Consider the following 19498-nt stretch of genomic DNA (forward strand, 5'->3'; position numbering starts at 1 on the left):
CTTCTTTGCTCTTTGAGATCCAAGTTGAACTCAGTTATGTTGGGTCTGGCCTATTGAGGATGTTGGCAGTGTTGGTCACTAAGGAGTAACTCAGACTAGAGCTTCCACTGTGCAAAGCAAACACCAAGTGCTCAATGAAGAGGTAGAGCTTCTGTAGGCAAAGCAGATGTGAGACAGGTTAGGAGTCAACCATGTTCTTATTCAGTGAGCATATAATGTTCATGGGTAGATTATAATAATTTATCTTAGTATTTTTAATATCTTTCTCATTATACAATACATAACTTTTGACCAACCTTATATAGTAGGCTGATGCCAGGAAAATATGTTAATTGGGGTATTAATCTTGTAACTGTGGGCACAAATGAGGGAAGAAAATGAAGTAACCCACATAAGTAGCATGTGTTGTACTCACATCCAAACAAAAGAAAAAAAGAGAGATTCATTAAGCAAGAAAGGAGTCTTGAGATGGCATAGCAGAAAAGTCTCCTGCTGGGGTAGGGAAGTGGGATTGCAAAGAGAGACAAGACAGAAGAAGAGGTGGCATCGTCCTCCGTCTCACAAAACAGAAGAAAAAGAGAACCATTCATGTAAGCTTAATACTTGCTTAGCAAAAGAGAGTGAAAACAAATAAGGATGAGTTTGATAAATATAATTTTAACGCTTCATTCACTTATTTTACTTTTTTCTAATTTGTCCCATTTGTGAGTTCATTTTCAAATCAATATAGCCTTCCATTTTTTGTTATACCTAGTGACAGCAGTGTCTCATTCCACACCTTTCCTCCATGAGACAAAGACTACTGATAACCTTAAGTATCCTTAAACAAGTGCGCTGCTCTTGCAACGCTCACTGTAACCAGTGTGCCTCCACAAAAGCCCCCTTTGTCCAGGGGGACAGTTGCTTTTCTTGCAGACAGAAGAGGGACAACAATAATAGTAGGGGAGGAAGATGCACAGAGGTGATGAGGAGAAGACCTGATCCTTAAGGGAGTCTGCAATAATGATCCCTAACCTCTGGTACTGTTGTGACCCTTCTCTTCAATGCTATCACTGTGAGTCTCTTGCTTTGTTTCTGGCTCTCATTACAAGCAATTTGTAGGCAGATATATCTCTCTGTAGTTATAAATTAGGTAACACAAGAAGATGCTGTACCAGATGTGAACATACAGATGCCAAGTGCGAGCAAGCACTTAATAGCTGGACAAAAATATACAAAAAAGATGGTTAAAAATAAATAAATAAAAAACAGCATTAAAGAAGGTGGAGGTTTTAATTTAATAGATTCTTTCTTTGATTTTCTTGAATTTCAGTGCTAGAAATGGGAAGGTGGGTTACAGGTGCAGAGCTAACTTTTTGTGTTCTGTCTTGGTATCAGTAGGTATATCAAGACTGCATATCAAGACAACAGCAGTAAGTCATATCAGAGAAGATGGGCATTAAAAAGTAGTAGCATTAATCATGAATGAACTTGAATTAATATTATTTATTACTTATATTACAGTATACTATGGGTATCGTCAGTTCTAATTTAAGACAAAATGCAACATGCTGTTGGAACAGACAATTCAAGGAAAGAGAAGGATGCCTGCAAAAGGGAGGTACAGTCACGTAGACTGCTTGTATTTATATTGCCTTCTGCAGATTGAATGTCTTAAAAAAATAAAACAAATTATTCAACCAGAAGACCTCAACACTTTCAATCGTTTGATGTTGAAGCACTACTCTTCTGCCACACATGGAGACTTCAGAAGAAATCGAAAGGTCCTCTACTGAGTAATTCAGGTTTGTCACAAGGATGTTTGTCATGAACAAGCACAGGTGAAAGCACAGTGAGAAACTAGGAGGTATTACTGGAATAACAGTGTATGGTATCCTTGAGATGAAGGAAAAGGCTCAGCTGAATCCAAAATACGAATGGGGCTGAAGACAGGGGCACACTTCTAGCTTTCCTTTCCGCTAACTATTGAAACCTTCTTAAACGAGGGCTATTGCCTGCCTGCCTGCCAACAGAGGTCAAAAGGGACTGCATTCCTGCTCGCCTTATCTGTCCCTTCAAATGCTCACAGAGCTCATATTTAAGTCTGCCTTATTTCATTCATTTGCAGTGTGAGGGTGGGGAAAGTTTAAATTAGGGAGTCACTCAGACCTTTACTGGACAGCTGCAGCTGTAGCAGTAGTTAAAAAACAAGCCAAAACAAAAGCCAACCAGCTAACCACTGCAGCTCAAACCCACAAAGACAACCACAAACATAGAAGAGGCTCTGCAGCTAAATTGTTCCAAGACCGCATCGACTGCGTGTGGAAAAAAGAAGAGGAACCCGAGTTCATATTTTAGACTTTGCTGAACGCTCCTAGAGCAGTTTAGGAACTTGAAGACATTTCTGTATAAGCTGCTACTGAGCTGCAATTCAAATATGCAGAACAACAGTAATCATTGTTTCTACAGTAGCATTAGACTGCGTAAAGAAACCACAGCACTAGTCATCTGCTCAAGGCATACAACCTTTCCTTAGATGTACTGTAAGTTAACCCCTGGTTCTGTAGAGGTCCCGACGTCCTACTGCTCCTAGTGTGCAGACTGAGCAGGAATCATCGCTTGGGGGAAACCCACTATCACTTCCATATAGTTTGTTTGTCTTGTCACATCCCTTCACAAAAGACAACGCTGATTGCAATGCTATGTTTCATCAACAGGTCAGAACTGCCACTAAAAAAAAGAACAAGCTTTTTCTGAAATGAATGAAGGATTGATTTTGCATGGATCAGCAAAGACTGCGATATTACCCTAAGATTTACTGTGACTTGTACTGAAAAGGTTGTGTGGTTCCTCCCAATGAAGAATTAACTCTCACACGTAAACCAGAATGCACAAGCTGTAGGACATCAAATAGAATACTAGCAGAGCTCCTAAGGAAAAAAAAAATATCCTGAAACTTTTTTTTGGTAGGAAATAGGAAATTATAAGGTGGTTTTTGCAGCATCAGGAATGGAGTACTAACCATCCACATGCACCACTTAATTGTTTTAGCAAATTAAATAACGTTAATGTCATAAAAAAGGATTCACCTTGAGAGGTCAGAATTTAATATATTACTAGCAACATATTAGTTTCTCCTTCACTTGAGAAAATGTAAAACTTCACTGTAAATACCACTTTCTCTACAATCATGGACAGCTCAAAACCATGGAGTAACAAAATGCTTTTCATATTATCCATTACTTACACTTAATCTATATTCTACTTGATTACTTTCAGGACAGCAATGGAACTACATTTGGAATTTCTCAAAATTACAGAAAAGGTATTCTGTTGATTGGTTTGAACTTTGCAGCCATAATAATGCTTAAACTAACTTTGGGAGATTGATTCTGTTAAAGAATGAATGAAAATAAAACCCAAGATTTTTCTTCCAGATAATTGCTTAGCTGATCTATAGCCTAATACAACAAAGCAAGGGATAGGTAAACTATCATCTGATCTCCAAGTTTGTATAACACAATTTTTTAATCTTTTCTCCCCATCAATACACCGTGGTTGAATTAAATTTGTAATTTTTTTGCATGGAAATATAACAGCAGTTTCTCAGGTTATCAGACTGATCTGGATATTGAAAAGGACAGAAAGGAGAAGACTGCAATAATCCAAAACAGACAAAAAATTAAAGAACTGAGGATAAATACCGAGCTTCTAAACTCAGGAAGGGTTGCAGCTGGGTAAGGCTACTCCTGTGTTAAAGAACAGGCTCCTTGTGGAATCAGAAGTGTCAAGTGCATGGGGTTAATATTCTGTTTGCAGGCTATTAGTGGGACAAATAGGGTATATACTTCTCTACTGTAATTATGTTTGTTCTAAACCTACTTTTTTAGAAAAAATAAGTCAATTAGTTAATCAAACATTATTATAGAACAGAATTTCCCAAACATGAAAACCAGAAAATGTTATGCAGTATCTTTTCTATTATAATTACTAAGGCAGGAACGTAGTGATACATCTTTTTGGGTAATGAGGAAACAGAATGTTCGTTGGCAACAAAATTGGATTTTGCAGTATTAATATTTTACTCAAGAATATCCTCATCTAACCTATCAGTACAAGTTTTGAGCTAACGAGTGCTTAACTACTCTCTTATGCTGATACCAATCAAGAAGCCAATTTCTAGGATTAAATTTTATAGGTAAAATAAAAACTGGAAGGAAAATAGATAATTTTTTTCTTTCATCCAGGAAACGTGTGAAGTTTCTCCCTAAATATACTGAAATATTCATAAAGAACCAAACTTAACTATTTAATTTTAAAATACATTCTGTAAAGCAGAATAAAGGCTACCATTGGCAGCCTTCCAATACAGATGCATTACTAACAGACCAACAAAACACTTTCTAGTGGCTTTGTGCCCTAATGCAATGGGACTATATTTCCCCTTTTCCTGAAGCCTTCCAGCTCCCGCTCATCTCCCTGCGCTTCACACTGTCTACACCAAAACCTACCCCAAATCACCCAGCCAGGGTGGCAGGGATGACCCCAGAAGCCACCCTCCTGGCAGCCTACCACGCAGAAACGGGCTCCCCCTTGGACACTTCTCTCCGGCGTTGGCTCCGGACACATCCTCATACTGCAAAGGAGCAGAGATCCTCATTCTGTTGCCCTCCTCCTTCGTGGCCCAGGGTGGTCCTGTCATGCTGGCAACTCTGCCTTTCTCTTCAGGGTAACAGCAAAAGGGGGGTGGTGGGTTTGGTTGTGGTTTTGTTTTGTTTTTTTTTTTTTTTAAAGGAATTGAGAAAGGAAGCACAAAGTCTATTGCAATACTCTGCTCCCATGCTACCAGCAGTACTGAGCTATAATTAATAGGCCTGGTGATGACCCTTATTAGCATTACTGTCCGTCTAAATCCATAAAACTTAAAAGGAAGCTTTTAACTAAAAAAAACAACCAAACAAACCCCAATCCAACCATAAAAGACCATTAAATAATGCAATATTCATGGAAAAAAATTGAAATACAGTGAGAGAGCAGTGTGTGTTTGGAAGAGGAGGGGGTCGTTTCATGGTTGTATGTGCATTACAAAAATACATATGTATATGAATGCACAGCTGAACATTCATTCATGTGCCCTCAATATTTAAAAAGGCTACAAATATGACTATTTTCTCCTGAGGAAAAAAAAAAGACATATAGGAAGAGATGCCAAGTTACATTCTGGGAAAGCAGTAATAACAGTAAGAAAAAGCTACACAAGATCGATTCAAACTAAAATGGTGAAATCCTCATCTATGCTTGCTTAACATTTGGAAAGTTAAGACTGCCTGCCCATAAGGACACACTGAGATGTTACTCTCTTCTAACGCGAGAAACAAGCTGAACTAATGGAAGGAGTATAAAATTTCTCCATTCCAGAAAATTCAGCTGCAAGAATCCTGACTATCTGATAGTAAATGGGATAAATCACTTCACTACAAAGAAGAGAAAAATATAAAGAGCAATACTGAAATGTATGGCAAAGAATTATTTTCACTCGTAAGGAATGGGAAAAATGACAGTGCCAGCACATTCCTGTGTCCCACAAGCTCCCTCCAATGGCATGCCCCACAAGGGCACGAAGCAGCTGGCATTGCACCTGCGTTCCTGCTGCCCATCCCCACTCGCCCTGCAGAAATACAGCCACCCCCTCACTCACACAAGACACCGTGAGCTTGGCACCGAGACATCCATATGGGCATTTTTCTGATCCAAGACCAGCCTAGGTGGTGCTTGAAGAAGTGATTTATTTTATCCCTCTCAGGGATTTTCACGGCCATAAATTGTCACTGTTGCCTTCCTGTCCATTTTGTCATCTTAAACGTCCCTCTTGGCTGGGCTCAGTGCGCAGCAAGGTCCAGCAAAATGCAACGCCATTTTAGGCTGCATTGAGCTACACCGGGGCTGCCACCGGTGCAAGGGGACAGGACCCAGCTGAGCGCAGCTGACCTCAGCCTCTGCCTCCACGTCTCATCAAGCATACCCCAGTAAAGCTGGACACACATCACAAAAGGAGCGCTGTCTTGCTCTGCATCGTTCCTTGTGATCCCCTTCACCATTTACTCTATCTGGTAACCAACTCCAGCTTTTCCAGAGGAAGGGATACTTTTAAGACTTGGGAAACAGATGTTTTAATATTCTTCTTTTAAGAAATCTCTTATTGGTGAACATCCCCAAAACTCTGACCCACTATACATTTACTTTGCTTATGAAGCAAATCTTCTGAAAGTTTTTGAAGCTCTTAAGGTTTTATCCTGTACTACAATGAAGCTCTTTATTGACATACTGCTCTAAAAGATGACACTTTTTTGAGAATCATTATTTCTACATTTCAAAGATGGTGTACAACATGTTGTCTCTGTCTTAGTCTGATTCCAAGAGCTCCAGCGGAACCCAACCTGCAAAAAGCAGGCCTGAAAAATGCAACATAAAATACTGTTGGCTCACAGTAAATAGTTAATTTCTTTCACTTTGTAATTTTCCCAGTACATGTCACATTTCCCTTCAAACAGATATAAACCCTTTGGCTGTGCCAGAAGGTGCAGATGGCCTGTGAGCAGATCCACTGCAGTGCCCTGAGCTGACCTACTCGTGACCAGCAGATGCACTGCAGTGCACCCTCTGCAGGTGCCAACCAAGTAGAAGAGATGGGATCTGTTCTTTTTTAAGAGGGAGTAACTCTACAATGAGGTTTATTTTTTAAGAAGCTGTAATGATGACTACAAAGATTTGCTGCTTTGTTTTTAAATTTTAGAGTCAACCAGCTGATAAGATCCAATTATCTTTGCTGAGAATACTGGCATCCCCATGTGTGCTATACCGCTCTTACTTTATCCCTTATACGCTTCATACCTCATAGGAGGTATACCTCTAGTAAAATTATGGTTTTATTATTATTATCGTTATGCCTAACCACACCCTTCCACTTTGGAATTCCTTTTTCCGTGAAATATTTATTTGAACACATAAAGATGTTCAAAGTTCGGACTTCTAATTGGCTACATATTGGCATTCTCTAACCTATTTGGCATTGATTTCCTAATAAATCTGCAAAGAAGAAAAACATGTAGAGAGGAGAAAAAAGTAAACAGGAGAAATCCGTGTCTGTAATAGGGAAAGAAGACACCTACTAATTTAGTCTTCCTGCATAATTTGTGCTTTAGTACTTCCATACAATTTTAAATACATTTTAGAGCAGGGAGATCATTTTCATCCAGGGAGACACAGTTTGAGAAATGACCTCTGATTCTGTGGGGAAAAATTCCTATTTATAATTTACTTAATTGATTGTATTTGCATATCTAGATGCAAATACATTAGGGTTATTAATTTTATTTTTCATCACACTTTTTTTTATCGTTGTCATTGTTGTTGGTGTTGTTTGATCTTTGGAAGAGTACTCCTGGGAGAGGAAACAGCACCAAGCTTGAGTGCGCTGCCTTGATATTAGGTGATTAATCAGAAGTTCTGGAACGGAGAGGAAGACTTTCAAATACAGGAATAAAACCACTTTGTTCTTGTAGCAACAAAAGTCTCTTGAGGAATGACTGATGTAAGGGACCTAGCTGTGTGATCCAGTCTTCTTCACCAACAAGACAAAACAACTCACTGACTGAGAGGCTACGAGATGAAGGTCATTCAGAGCCTTCTACTTGATACTCAGCCACATTTATCAAAACTGCAGCATTTCGAGGAACACGGGCAGGATTTTTTTCACCCTGCATGAATACAGCACTTCAGAGAGCTCCTTGCGCACTTCCAAATGCTTAAGAAATGCTGCATCATACAGATGTTTTTAAAGTCCTGGCATGGGTCTGTGACGGTCTGACAAATTCAAATGTCTCAAACATCCGCTAAAAGAGCTTTGGTGGACAAAACGGCCTCTGTAAAAATGCTGGAGTTTTGTGAACAGGACAATGTGGACAGAGGAGAGGGCCCCATGGAGGGTGGGAACGCACTTCTCCAAGGCCCCAATTCCTTATCTTGAGTGACCAGGAGAAGGAACACAATTTATGCCTTCCTGGAGGAAGAAGGCCCCATGGAAGTTGGGACTGTGCTTCTATCTTAAGTGGTCATACCAGCAGGAAAAGAGAAGCAACTCCACAATGAACACCCCCCCCCCCAAAGCTACCGATTCCAGTGAACCCCAGGTGTGGGAACTGCGCATGTTGAGATCATCAACTAACACACTATAAAAGAGGAGAGAACGAATCCTCAGTGCGCGCCCTCCGGAACTGGATCTCTACGCTGGCTGGACCAACGCTGGACCCAGGACTGGTGAAACCCTTCTCTTCTCTCTTTCTTTTTTCTCTCATTCTCTCTCTCTCTTTTCCTTCTCTCTTTTCCACAGTCCCTACACCTCATCCTTTGAAACATAAACCGTTGACCAAGTCTGAGACTAGGAGTGGACCTAGCCGCCCCTGAGCTCCTCTTTGAGAAGGAGTCCAGAAAGCAAGGGGGTCTGCTCTGAACCTCGTGACTCAACGGGAGGGCTCTCCTTCTGATACATTTCATGTTCCTTTTTCCATTTCATTTTTCTGTACTTTCCTCCTCTTCTCAAACAGCGGCTTAATGACATGTTGCAAGGTTCATATTAACAAGTTCATGTGTACTTGGACAGAGTTAGCTAGGTTGAATAAATGTTGATTGTTGTTTGAACTCCCCTGGTGTCGTTTCACCTTAATTCTGACAAAGGAAATCCACGAACCTGAGTCGCTCCAACTTTGGGACGCGACAGGGTCTCAAAAGCTGCATTCCATGACTACAGACCATCATCACCAAATAGCAATTCTCTCATTACTATATTAAATAATAGTGGTTCTGCCTTAGTTACATTTCTTTCTGACCTCAGAACATTTTTGCTTTTTAAAGACACCTGCATTATATTTTGGTGGGGTTTTGGTTGGTTTTTTGTTGGGTTTTTTTTTGGTCTAGGCTTTCAAAGCAAACAAGAGAGTTCATTTTTCTCCATTATTGCTGACTGCTTTCAAGTTGCTTTTCCAGGAGTATTTCATAAAGTCTACAGATATTGCTCTCCAAACCATATTGTCAAAGCTAAGAACAAGAAAACACTAACAGAGGCAGTGGAGATCTTGCGACACTGGTCTGAACTCCTTCAGGTCCTAGGAAATAAAATTAGTTTTGCCCTATTCCTATCCTTTCCCTCTGGACCAGTCAAAAGGATCTCATAATATCTCAAAGCAGATGTTCACAAGCTATAAGACAAAATAAATCAAAACACAACCAACCCCTGACAATACAGGGCCCCCCATACAATGGAGGAAAACCACATAATTATAAAACCTTCTATTTTAAATCCTGTAAATTTTCTGTGCTAGCAACCTTTGAATCAACGGAAAGAAAATCTTCTCCAGTAAAACTGAGGTGCAGGAGCCGTTATGAATGTTTTCTCTGACCAACCATCCCACGGCTTAAGATGGTGTGATAACAGAGTGCTCAATTAGGATTAAATATGGCTTTTCAGAACAGCTGGGATGAACTAAGGTTTAGGCAGAGCTTTCATCTGTTTAATCATATAGAAACCACTGTCAGCTGCTGGGATCACTGAAATTGAACTGGCTGCAGATGTTTACAACTATTCTTGGATCATGGGAAACTTCTTCTAGTAAGTGCTTCCCCTTACCTATTCATTATTAGTAGAAAGGTGTGATCAAAGGGAGAAAGAGGAAAATATGAAGCAAAATCCAAAGACAGACTATCTGTTTCTCTCACCCCTACTGAACTGCTGGAAAACTTCTGCCATTGAGGTAGGAAGTTTCAAGACAAAATCAGAGCATTCAACAAGTAGCACCTGCAAATGGCTCTAGCACACTTAGTAAACCAAAAAAAAGCACATAGTATGAAGTTCCTTGAAAATTGAGCAAATCTGAGTGAGCCTCTGCTGCAGCACATGCTGTCTGCCCCCTTTTTCACTTGAAATATGGGAAGAGGAATGTTTTTCCTTTGTAACACCAGTAGAAACAACCACAAAAAATGCTCCAGAAGAGTTAAACTTGACTTAATGTTTTAATCTCAGGAATCAATAGTCTTATCTGCCAGTAGTATTACAGAAAATTATTCCTTTAACAAACAAGCATCCAACCAACTTTTTCTGCTGGAAAACTAGAAACTTTTGTCTGATTTCCTACCAGGGAGATTAGAGTTGCGGAGGTCTTACAGAGGAAGAGGATGGCTTCCTGTGTTTCATCAAACACATCCACAAAGCCACAGGCAAACACAGACACACAGGCCCCCTACACAAAAGATGGAGAGGTGGGATCTGCCATGTTCCGCCAGTCACTGGTGCGGTGCCCACCATCTCCTGTCTAAAGCCATCAGAAAACAAGAATAACTATGTGAATCACTGGAAACAAGTCTCTGTTCAGTCTCACACCTGACCTCAGTTTCAAAATCAATTTTTTGTCAATACTGAATAGAGGAATGAACACTGCAGCCTTCAGTTTCTCATTATTTAGAAGTGCTTCAGAGCCCTTAAAAGTTAATAAATAAAAATCCTAAGAGAGTTTAAGTGGCAAAGACTCTGCCCATCACTTATTTTTTCCTGCCTTTCATCAATGAGGTGCTGCTGTGTGAACATAACACCTGAAGAATCAGTTCCAGCTGTATTTTAACTAAAAATATTTGCAGCTTATAATAAATATCTATAGGATGCAATGAAGCTACCTGTTAATTTCTTATCTAATATATCTTTTCCTCCAGCTTCTCATAGATTGCTATTGCTGCAGAGGTCCACATCTCCATATTTCTCAAAACTAAATCTAACACTCACGCTGACAGTGTAAATTATGGGCTAAATAAAAATACCAGTGAGAGAGAGAGGGAAGTGTTTCAGGGAGAAGTGCTGAAGGAAAGAAAAGCAAATCATTGGCTTACATAATACAGATATAAAACATGTGTACCAATTCATTTACGTTCACCCTGAGCAGAATTACAGGACAAGGGGAGATTCAGTTAGAATGAAAAGCAATCAATCCAGATCCACAACCATATGATTTCACCAGATTAAAAAAAAAAAAAAAAAAAAACACATAATAATTACCAGCTAAGTGTACCAAGTAGAAGTTTCCTGTACACTTATTACATGTCTTTACATTATCATGACATATCTCTTCGGTGGAGTCAAGATGCACTGTATTTTCCTCTGAATTACATAGTCCTGACCCCTCTGGAGACCAGGACATTGCACTGGGATGCATTACATCTCTTGTTATATAGAAGCACTGCTTTCATGTTACCAAAGTAGGACATGCAACTTGGAGGTGCGGTGATAAAATGTGGTGGTAAAAATGTAAATATCAATGTTTTAAAGCTAACACATACCTTATTGTGAGCTGAGCCAGAAACTTTTCATTACCACAGGTTTTTTTATATTCAATGCATTTAAGTAAAATCATAGCCCATTTCAAAACTGTATCTGCACTAAAAGAAAGCTGGTTACCAAAGAGATGTCAAATTACCTATTCACATCTGTTGCAACAAATGCTTCCCAGTAAGTCACCTCTTAGGTATACCATAGTATTTATTTACATGCAAAATTAAACTGATAACAAGGAAATTGTACCTTTATGCTTGTAATCGTATTTTTCATCATTCACCGTTCCTTTTCACAATTTAACTGTTCACATTTCCCTTTCTTTCCATCTCAGAATTTTTGACTGTAAAATCTTCATGTTAAGATTTGTTTCTAAGAAACCAGTCTATTTTGCTTCCCAGAACCTGAAACTCGGACACAACTCGACTGTGATTTCCAAGCCCACCTGAAGGGAATCTTATTTCATTATTCTACCTGAAACTAAGTTGTAGTAGTGAGCAGATTCCTCTTACCTGTTTGTGAGCATGATCATAAGAGTTAATGTGATTGTCAAACTCCTGGTGTTTATAGTACTGCTTGTCACAGAGTTCACAGTAGAAGTTGGCTTTAAGATCTTCCAGAGCTTTTGCTATCGTGTTTTTCTTTTCAGCATAATCCTGGAGGGGGGTGGGAAAAAGTAATTTTAGTTTTGCCTTTGATGCTGCAAACGGATTTTGTGCTCTGCAGTTAATCATATTTGTAAACATTTACACACCTCTGTAACTAAAAGCCTTCACATATTTGCTGTGTTACACTGCACATATTTACTGTATCTGCTGCGAGGCTTAAGATTTGCATACTTCAATTTGCTATACAGTTGCCAGCTCCCCTTAGGGGCTCTGTCAGAGGCTAGAAGGATTTCCCCAGGTTCTGTCTAAATACAAATATTTATCATGCTGAAGGCTATTTTCGAGTTAATTTCAATCCAAGACTTGCTGCTCCAAAGATCTAGGTAATATACCCAAGCAGAATAAACATGAAGATACAAACTGCAATAATTTAGTTATCAGGCTTTTACAAGAAAGTATGCCTACTAAAAAGAAAGCAAAATTAAAGTAACCCTACTGGGTCCTTCTTGAACATGTGTACACACGAAAACATGAGGAACACTTTCATAGCTGAGATGTAATGAGTATCTTCCATAGCTTTGTTATTTGTCATCCGATATTAGAAGGACAGAAGCACATCTAGATTTACCTTACATTAGCAAAAGCATTACAAACAACCTTGCTTATCATCTATGAGCAAATTATATACAACTAATATTTATTAATTTCCTAAATACATTGATGATAACAGGGCCTGTTCTAAAACAGCATGGAAATGGTCTGCCATCTCAAATTAGTTTAATACCAGTTAAACACTGAACATGTGTAACTTCACTGCAATGACTCCCACTTTTGACAAGCCTGTCTGGGATAGAATCACACCCTAAAATCCCAAATACAGCAAATGTTGTTTAAGAAAATACACCCCTTTTGATTTGTTTCACAAAATTTCATCACTGTGAGCTCTTTGGAATGGACCCTAAATTCCCCTTGTTTCTGTCTTCTTCCTTGTTCGGTTAGATTAGGATAAAAGATGATCTCATACTCGGAACACCCAAAACTGAGTCCCTATTTGCTAGCAGTTTTCACAGCTTAGGACTCATACACTTCCAAGATATATTTCAGGGAGTTTAAAATGGAAAACTTATGTTTATCAGATTAGAATATTTTCATTAAAATGATGTTTACTAAAAAAAAAGAGAGGAATAATAGTCATACAATTAGAATTCTATCCACAAAGTACTTATTTAAAATAGTACTTTAAATATAATTCAGCATGACTGGACTGCTAGCAAGCACTGTTGATGCATACCCAAACTGAGGTCCCCCCTCATCAAAATTTTCTCCATTAAAAGAACTGCAAAAGTCACTTTAGAGTGCTGTTTTGAATACTGGCTGACACGTGAAGAATTCACACATTTCTAAAATGATGTTTCATAAAATCTGTTTTGTTTAAAACCAAAGTGAGTTAGCATTTGATTTCAAGAAACAGCAGTATTTTACACTTTGAAATACATTTATGCTGTATGGAAACCTAGTCTGGAAACTCTGCACTTAGTTCTTGGTACCAAGTAGTAAGAAACTACAGGTTTTGAACCACTTCAATTATTACCAAGATGCCGATGTTTACGAAAGCAGTGGAAACAGCATATAGAGACCCTAAGGAGATGTACTCCCTTGAAACTCTTTAAAGGTAATTCTCATAGTCTACAAAGGGATGTCACCTAATTTTGTTTTTTTTTAAACATGAAAAAGACAATTCTGGATTCAGGGGAATTATCAGAACTCTGAAATATATGTGACATCTGTGAAGGATGACAATGAACACAATGGATTCTAAGACAAGAAGGGTGAATTGAATAATAATTTTTCTTTATATAAAGATCTCACACCATGTTGTTGATTAACCCGTGAGCACATTTTGCAAGAGTTACTAATGTAGCATAATACCTTGAATAAAGTTACATAACTTCATTGGTGTTCCTCTTGACATAAAGCACCATTTTTTAAACCGTATACTTATTATATAGCAGAATCTAACCTGAGTGCAATTATATTTGACATGCCGATGCATCCTAATGGAGCAGAGACACTGGAACCCCATGAACAACTTTACTGCAAAGTAATAAAACCTCATCATGATCTTAGGGTTTCTACTACTGAAAACCTTCAGCTGGGGTTCCTTCAGGGGTACAGTTAATTTTACATTACAATATTACATCACAGTTTCAGAGGAAAGTAAAGAATGTTATCACATCACCTAAATTAGATGCAAGTAGAAGGAGTTTGATCATGCATGGGGGAGGGGAAAAACAGGACTTTTAAATGACAAAAGAGCCAAAAGTATTTGACCTTAGGAAGATAGGAATGGCTGTATTGAATCACGTCAACCTTTTGAACCTGGATAAGATTTCATTCTGTACAACTAAGGAAAGTGACTCTTAACTAAGAACAGTTCCCTTTGCTTTGCAGCTGCGTTCTGCTAGTTTCAGTTGTTGCATATTGGAAAAGGTCATAAACACCCATTTTTTATTCCCTTTGACTGGGTGTCGTGGTTTCAGCCCAGCCGGTAACAAAGGACCACGCGGCCGCTCGCTCACTCCTCCCGCCCCCCTCCGGTGGGATGGGGGGAAGACGGAGGAGAGGAAAAAAAAAAACCCAAACCTGGAACCTCGAGGGTTGAGATAAAGGCAGTTTACTCGAACAACACAAAGAAATTGCAACAACAACAACGGTATTAATGAAAAAGTATACAAAAAGAGTGATGCACAGTGCAACTGCTCACCACCCGGGACCCGACGCTCTGCCACTTCCCCCACCGAAAAGAAGAGCCCACCCCCCGGCCCGCTCCCCCTTTATATACTGAGCATGATGTCACATGGTATGGAATAGCTCCTTGGCCAGTTCAGGTCAGCTGCCCCGGCTATGCCCCCCACCTCCCAGGTTCCTGTAAAAAAAAATTAACTCTATCCCAGCTGAACCCAGGACATTATCCACCCCTTATTCTATACCATCTACATCATGCCCAGATCTTACATTTTCCAATCGACCACTACCACTTCCTTGTCTTATATATATAAGTATATGGACTTGCGTCCGTCCCCCCGTCGCCCCCCCGCACACACACGCGAATAGTATTCCTTTAGCGTATGGGCTATCCCTCTAATGTGTCCATTGATTTTATTTAGTCCATGACTTTGGGGCTCCATCTGTTGTAACAGTTCTTCAGGATAAGAGAGATGGTGTGAGATGGTGGGTTGTTGTATGCTGCCTCTGGAACTTGTGGCTAGTACATTTGGTGCAACTCACGCCCTTAGTCTGCAGGTCGAAGATGTTGATCTTGAGGAAATTGCTGGGTGTCAGTTCAAGTTCTGTCGCTGTTGTACTTGGCTTAGTTTCAAAGTCCATCCCGCAGTCATTTGGGTAATTCTTACAGTAATACCCTTGATATGGCATATAGACACTATAGATACAATGACATGCATTGGCAGGGTATTTAGCAGTTAGGTATCATACAGCCCAATTCACTGGCTATTCTCTCCCAAAATCAAATCTCCCTGAGGTACACATCGAACTTCCCCATCCTTCTGCATCACCCACCAGGTGTACCCAGGTCCCTGAGCAAAAACAACCCCTTGAATGGGTTTGCCTCTGTTTGAGGGAGGACTAACCCAGACTGTCTTTCCTAACATACTCCTCATGCGCACTACAGGGACTTTATCGCCTTCTACAGTATGTGGAAGTCTTGGTTGGGCGGGGCCAGCCCGATTGGCGGATCCTCTAGTATTAACTAACCAGGTGGCTTTTGTTAAATGTGTATCCCAATGTTTGAAAGTCCCACCCCCCATCGCTCTCAATGTAGTTTTCAGCAGTCCGTTGTATCGTTCGATTTTTCCGGAGACCGGTGCGTGATAAGGGATGTGATATACCCACTCAATGCCGTGTTCTTTGGCCCAGGTGTCTATGAGGTTGTTTCGGAAGTGAGTCCCATTGTCCGACTCGATTCTTTCTGGGGTGCCGTGTTGCCATAAAATTTTCTCTTCAAGGCCCAGGATAGTGTTCTGGGCAGTGGCATGGGACACAGGGTATGTTTCCAGCCATCCAGCGGTTGCTTCCACCATTGTAAGCACATGGCACTTGCCTTGGCGTGTTTGTGGGAGTGTGATATAGTCAATCTGCCAGGCCTCCCACTGTTTATATTTCAGCCATCGCCCCCCATGCGACAGGGGTTTTTGCCGCTTGGCTTGCTTAATTGCGGCACATGTTTCACATTCGTGGATGACCTGTGCGATAGTGTCCATGGTCAAGTCCACCCCTCGATCTCGAGCCCATCTATATGTTGCATCTCTCCCCTGATGGCCTGAGGTATCGTGGGCCCACTGAGCCATAAATAGCTCACCCCTACGTTGCCAGTCCAGGTCCACCTGAGACACTTCAATCTTGGCGGCCTGATCTGCCTGCTGATTGTTTTGATGTTCTTCAGTGGCCCGACTCTTGGGTACATGAGCATCTACGTGACGTACTTTTACCACTAGCTTCTCTATCCGAACAGCGATATCTTGCCACAGTGCGGCAGCCCAAATGGGTTTACCTCTGCGTTGCCAGTTGCCCTTCTTCCATTGCTGTAGCCACCCCCATAGGGCATTTGCCACCATCCATGAGTCAGTATAGAGATAGAGCACTGGCCACTTCTCTCTTTCAGCAATATCTAATGCTAGCTGGATGGCTTTCACCTCTGCAAACTGACTCGATTCACCTTCTCCTGCAGCAGTTTCTGCAACTTGTCATGTAGGACTCCATACAGCAGCCTTCCACCTCCGATGTTTTCCCACGATGCGACAGGACCCATCAGTGAACAGGGCATATTGCCTCTCATTCTCTGGCAGTTTATTATACAGCGGGGCCTCTTCAGCCCGTGTCACCTCCTCCTCTGGCAACATTCCAAAGTCTTTGTCTTCTGGCCAGTCCGTGATCACTTCTAAAATTCCTGGGCGACTGGGGTTTCCTATGCGAGCCCGTTGTGTGATCAGTGCAATCCACTTACTCCACGTGGCATCAGTCGCGTGATGTGTAGAGGAAACTTTCCCTTTGAACATCCAGCCCAGCACTGGCAGTCGGGGTGCTAAGAAGAGCTGTGTTTCAGTACCAACCACTTCTGAAGCGGCTCGAACTCCTTCATATGCTGCCAATATCTCTTTTTCAGTTGGAGTATAGCGAGCCTCGGATCCTCGATATCCCCGACTCCAAAACCCCAGGGGTCGGCCTCGGGTCTCTCCAGGTGCTTTCTGCCAAAGGCTCCAGGTAGGGCCATTCTCCCCAGCTGCAGTGTAGAGCACATTTTTAACATCTGGTCCTGTCCGGACTGGCCCAAGAGCTACTGCATGAACAATCTCCCGCTTAATTTGTTCAAAGGCTTGTCGTTGCTCAGGCCCCCATTTAAAATCATTCTTCTTCCGGGTAACTTGGTAGAGAGGACTTACAATTTGACTGTAATTTGGAATATGCATTCTCCAAAAGCCCACAACACCTAAGAAAGCCTGTGTGTCCTTTTTATTAGTCGGTGAGGACATAGCTGCTATTTTGTTGATCACGTCCGCAGGGATCTGACGACGCCCGTCTTGCCATTTTACTCCTAAGAACTGGATCTCCTGCGCAGGTCCCTTGACCTTACTTTCTTTTATGGCAAAGCCAGCCTTCAAAAGGATTTGGATTATTTTCTTCCCTTTCTCAAAAACTTCTTCTGCCGTGCTGCCCCATATGATGATGTCATCAATATATTGCAGGTGCTCTGGAGCTTCACCTTTTTCTAGTGCAGTCTGGATCAGTCCATGGCAAATAGTGGGGCTGTGTTTCCACCCCTGGGGCAGTCGATTCCAGGTGTACTGGACACCCCTCCAAGTGAAAGCAAACTGTGGCCTGCACTCCGCTGCCAAAGGAATGGAGAAAAATGCATTAGCAATGTCAATTGTGGCATACCACTTAGCTGCCTTTGATTCCAGTTCATATTGAAGCTCTAACATATCTGGCACAGCAGCGCTCAGCGGTGGCGTGACTTCATTCAGCCCACGATAATCTACTGTTAGTCTCCAATCCCCATTAGATTTCCGCACGGGCCATATGGGACTATTAAAGGGTGAGTGAGTCTTGCTGATCACTCCTTGGCTCTCCAGTTGGCAAATCAGCTTATGGATGGGGATCAGGGAGTCTCGGTTGGTGCGATATTGCCGCCGGTGCACCGTCGTGGTAGCAATTGGCACCTGTTGTTCTTCAACCTTCAGCAACCCCACAACCGAAGGGTCTTGGGAGAGACCAGGCAGGGTAGACAGCTGTTCAGTGCCCTCCGTCTCCAAGGCAGCTATACCAAAGGCCCAACGGTACCCTTTTGGGTCCTTGAAATACCCCCTTCTGAGATAATCTATACCAAGGATGCACGGGGCCTCTGGGCCAGTTGCAATGGGGTGTTTATGCCACTCATTCCCGGTTAGACTCATTTCAGCTTCCAATATGGTTAGCTCTTGGGATCCCCCTGTCACACCAGAGATACAGATGGGTTCTGCCCCTTTATAACTTGATGGCATTAGGGTACATTGTGCACCAGTGTCTACTAGAGCCTTATATTCCTGTGGGTCTGACGTGCCAGGCCATCGAATCCACACTGTCCAGTAGACTCGGTTGTCCCTCTCCTCCACCTGGCTGGAGGCAGGGCCCCTCTAATCCTGGTTAGAATATCTGTTACCCACTTTTTGCACATGTGAATCAGAAGTCCCTTCAAGAGGATCAGAAATGAGATCGGCCCATCTACTGCGCCCGGGGGACTGCTCATGGGAAACTGGAGCAGCAGTTTTCCAAGAAGAATCTTCTTTTCTGGTTGCTTTTTCTCGCAACTCCCGTACCCGTGAATCCAAGACTGAGGTAGGTTTTCCATCCCACTTCCTCATGTCCTCTCCATGGTCACGCAGGTAAAACCACAGGTTAGCCCGTCGTGTGTACTTTCTCTCTCCTCTCTCTTGGGCAGAGGAACGCTTACTCCCAATAACTGCAATGCGGGCCTGTACAGGTGAGGAGGAGGACATATCTACTTTGAATTGCTGGAACTCTCGGGACAATTCCTCTACAGCTGAGACACAGGCCCGTAGGGAGGAAGAGAGACTTCCTTCATATTGCCGGAGTTGGACAGCCAATTCATCCACCGTTTGTCCATAGCCTTCTTTCCAGGACATTACTGCCAATGAGTTGGCATAGGTTGGTGGTGCACTTCGTAGAAACTTCCGCCACATCGGTTGTGTGCATTGGACTTCATCTGGATCTGTGGGTGACTGCGCATTTTCTGGATCATTATAAATCACCTCCAGCACGGCTAATTCCCTCAGGTACTGGATACCTCTCTCCATGGTGGTCCACTTGCCTTGGTGACATGTAACTTCATCCCTGAAAGGGTATCTTTCCTTTACACCTAACAGAAGTCGCCTCCAGAGGCTGAGGACTTGTGTTTCTCTCCCAATCGCCTTGTCGATACCCCCTTCTCTAGACAGAGATCCCAACTGCTTGGCTTCCTTACCCT

The 19498-nt window shown here is 41.7% G+C and overlaps 1 protein-coding gene across 2 annotated transcripts in view; it reads right to left on the minus strand.

Annotated features, from left to right (window-relative positions):
- ZNF804A (zinc finger protein 804A) overlaps window positions 1–19498 on the minus strand; it is a 171049-nt gene that overhangs the window by 33400 nt on the left and 118151 nt on the right. For both annotated transcript variants that reach the window (XM_069781937.1, XM_069781938.1), the window contains exon 2: window positions 11863–12006. In XM_069781937.1, coding sequence (XP_069638038.1) covers window positions 11863–12006 — 144 coding nt within the window. The remainder of the gene's footprint in view (window positions 1–11862; window positions 12007–19498) is intronic.

The sequence above is a fragment of the Haliaeetus albicilla genome, chromosome 4 (genome assembly GCF_947461875.1).
Source record: "Haliaeetus albicilla chromosome 4, bHalAlb1.1, whole genome shotgun sequence".
Classification (NCBI taxonomy): Eukaryota; Metazoa; Chordata; class Aves; order Accipitriformes; family Accipitridae; genus Haliaeetus; species Haliaeetus albicilla.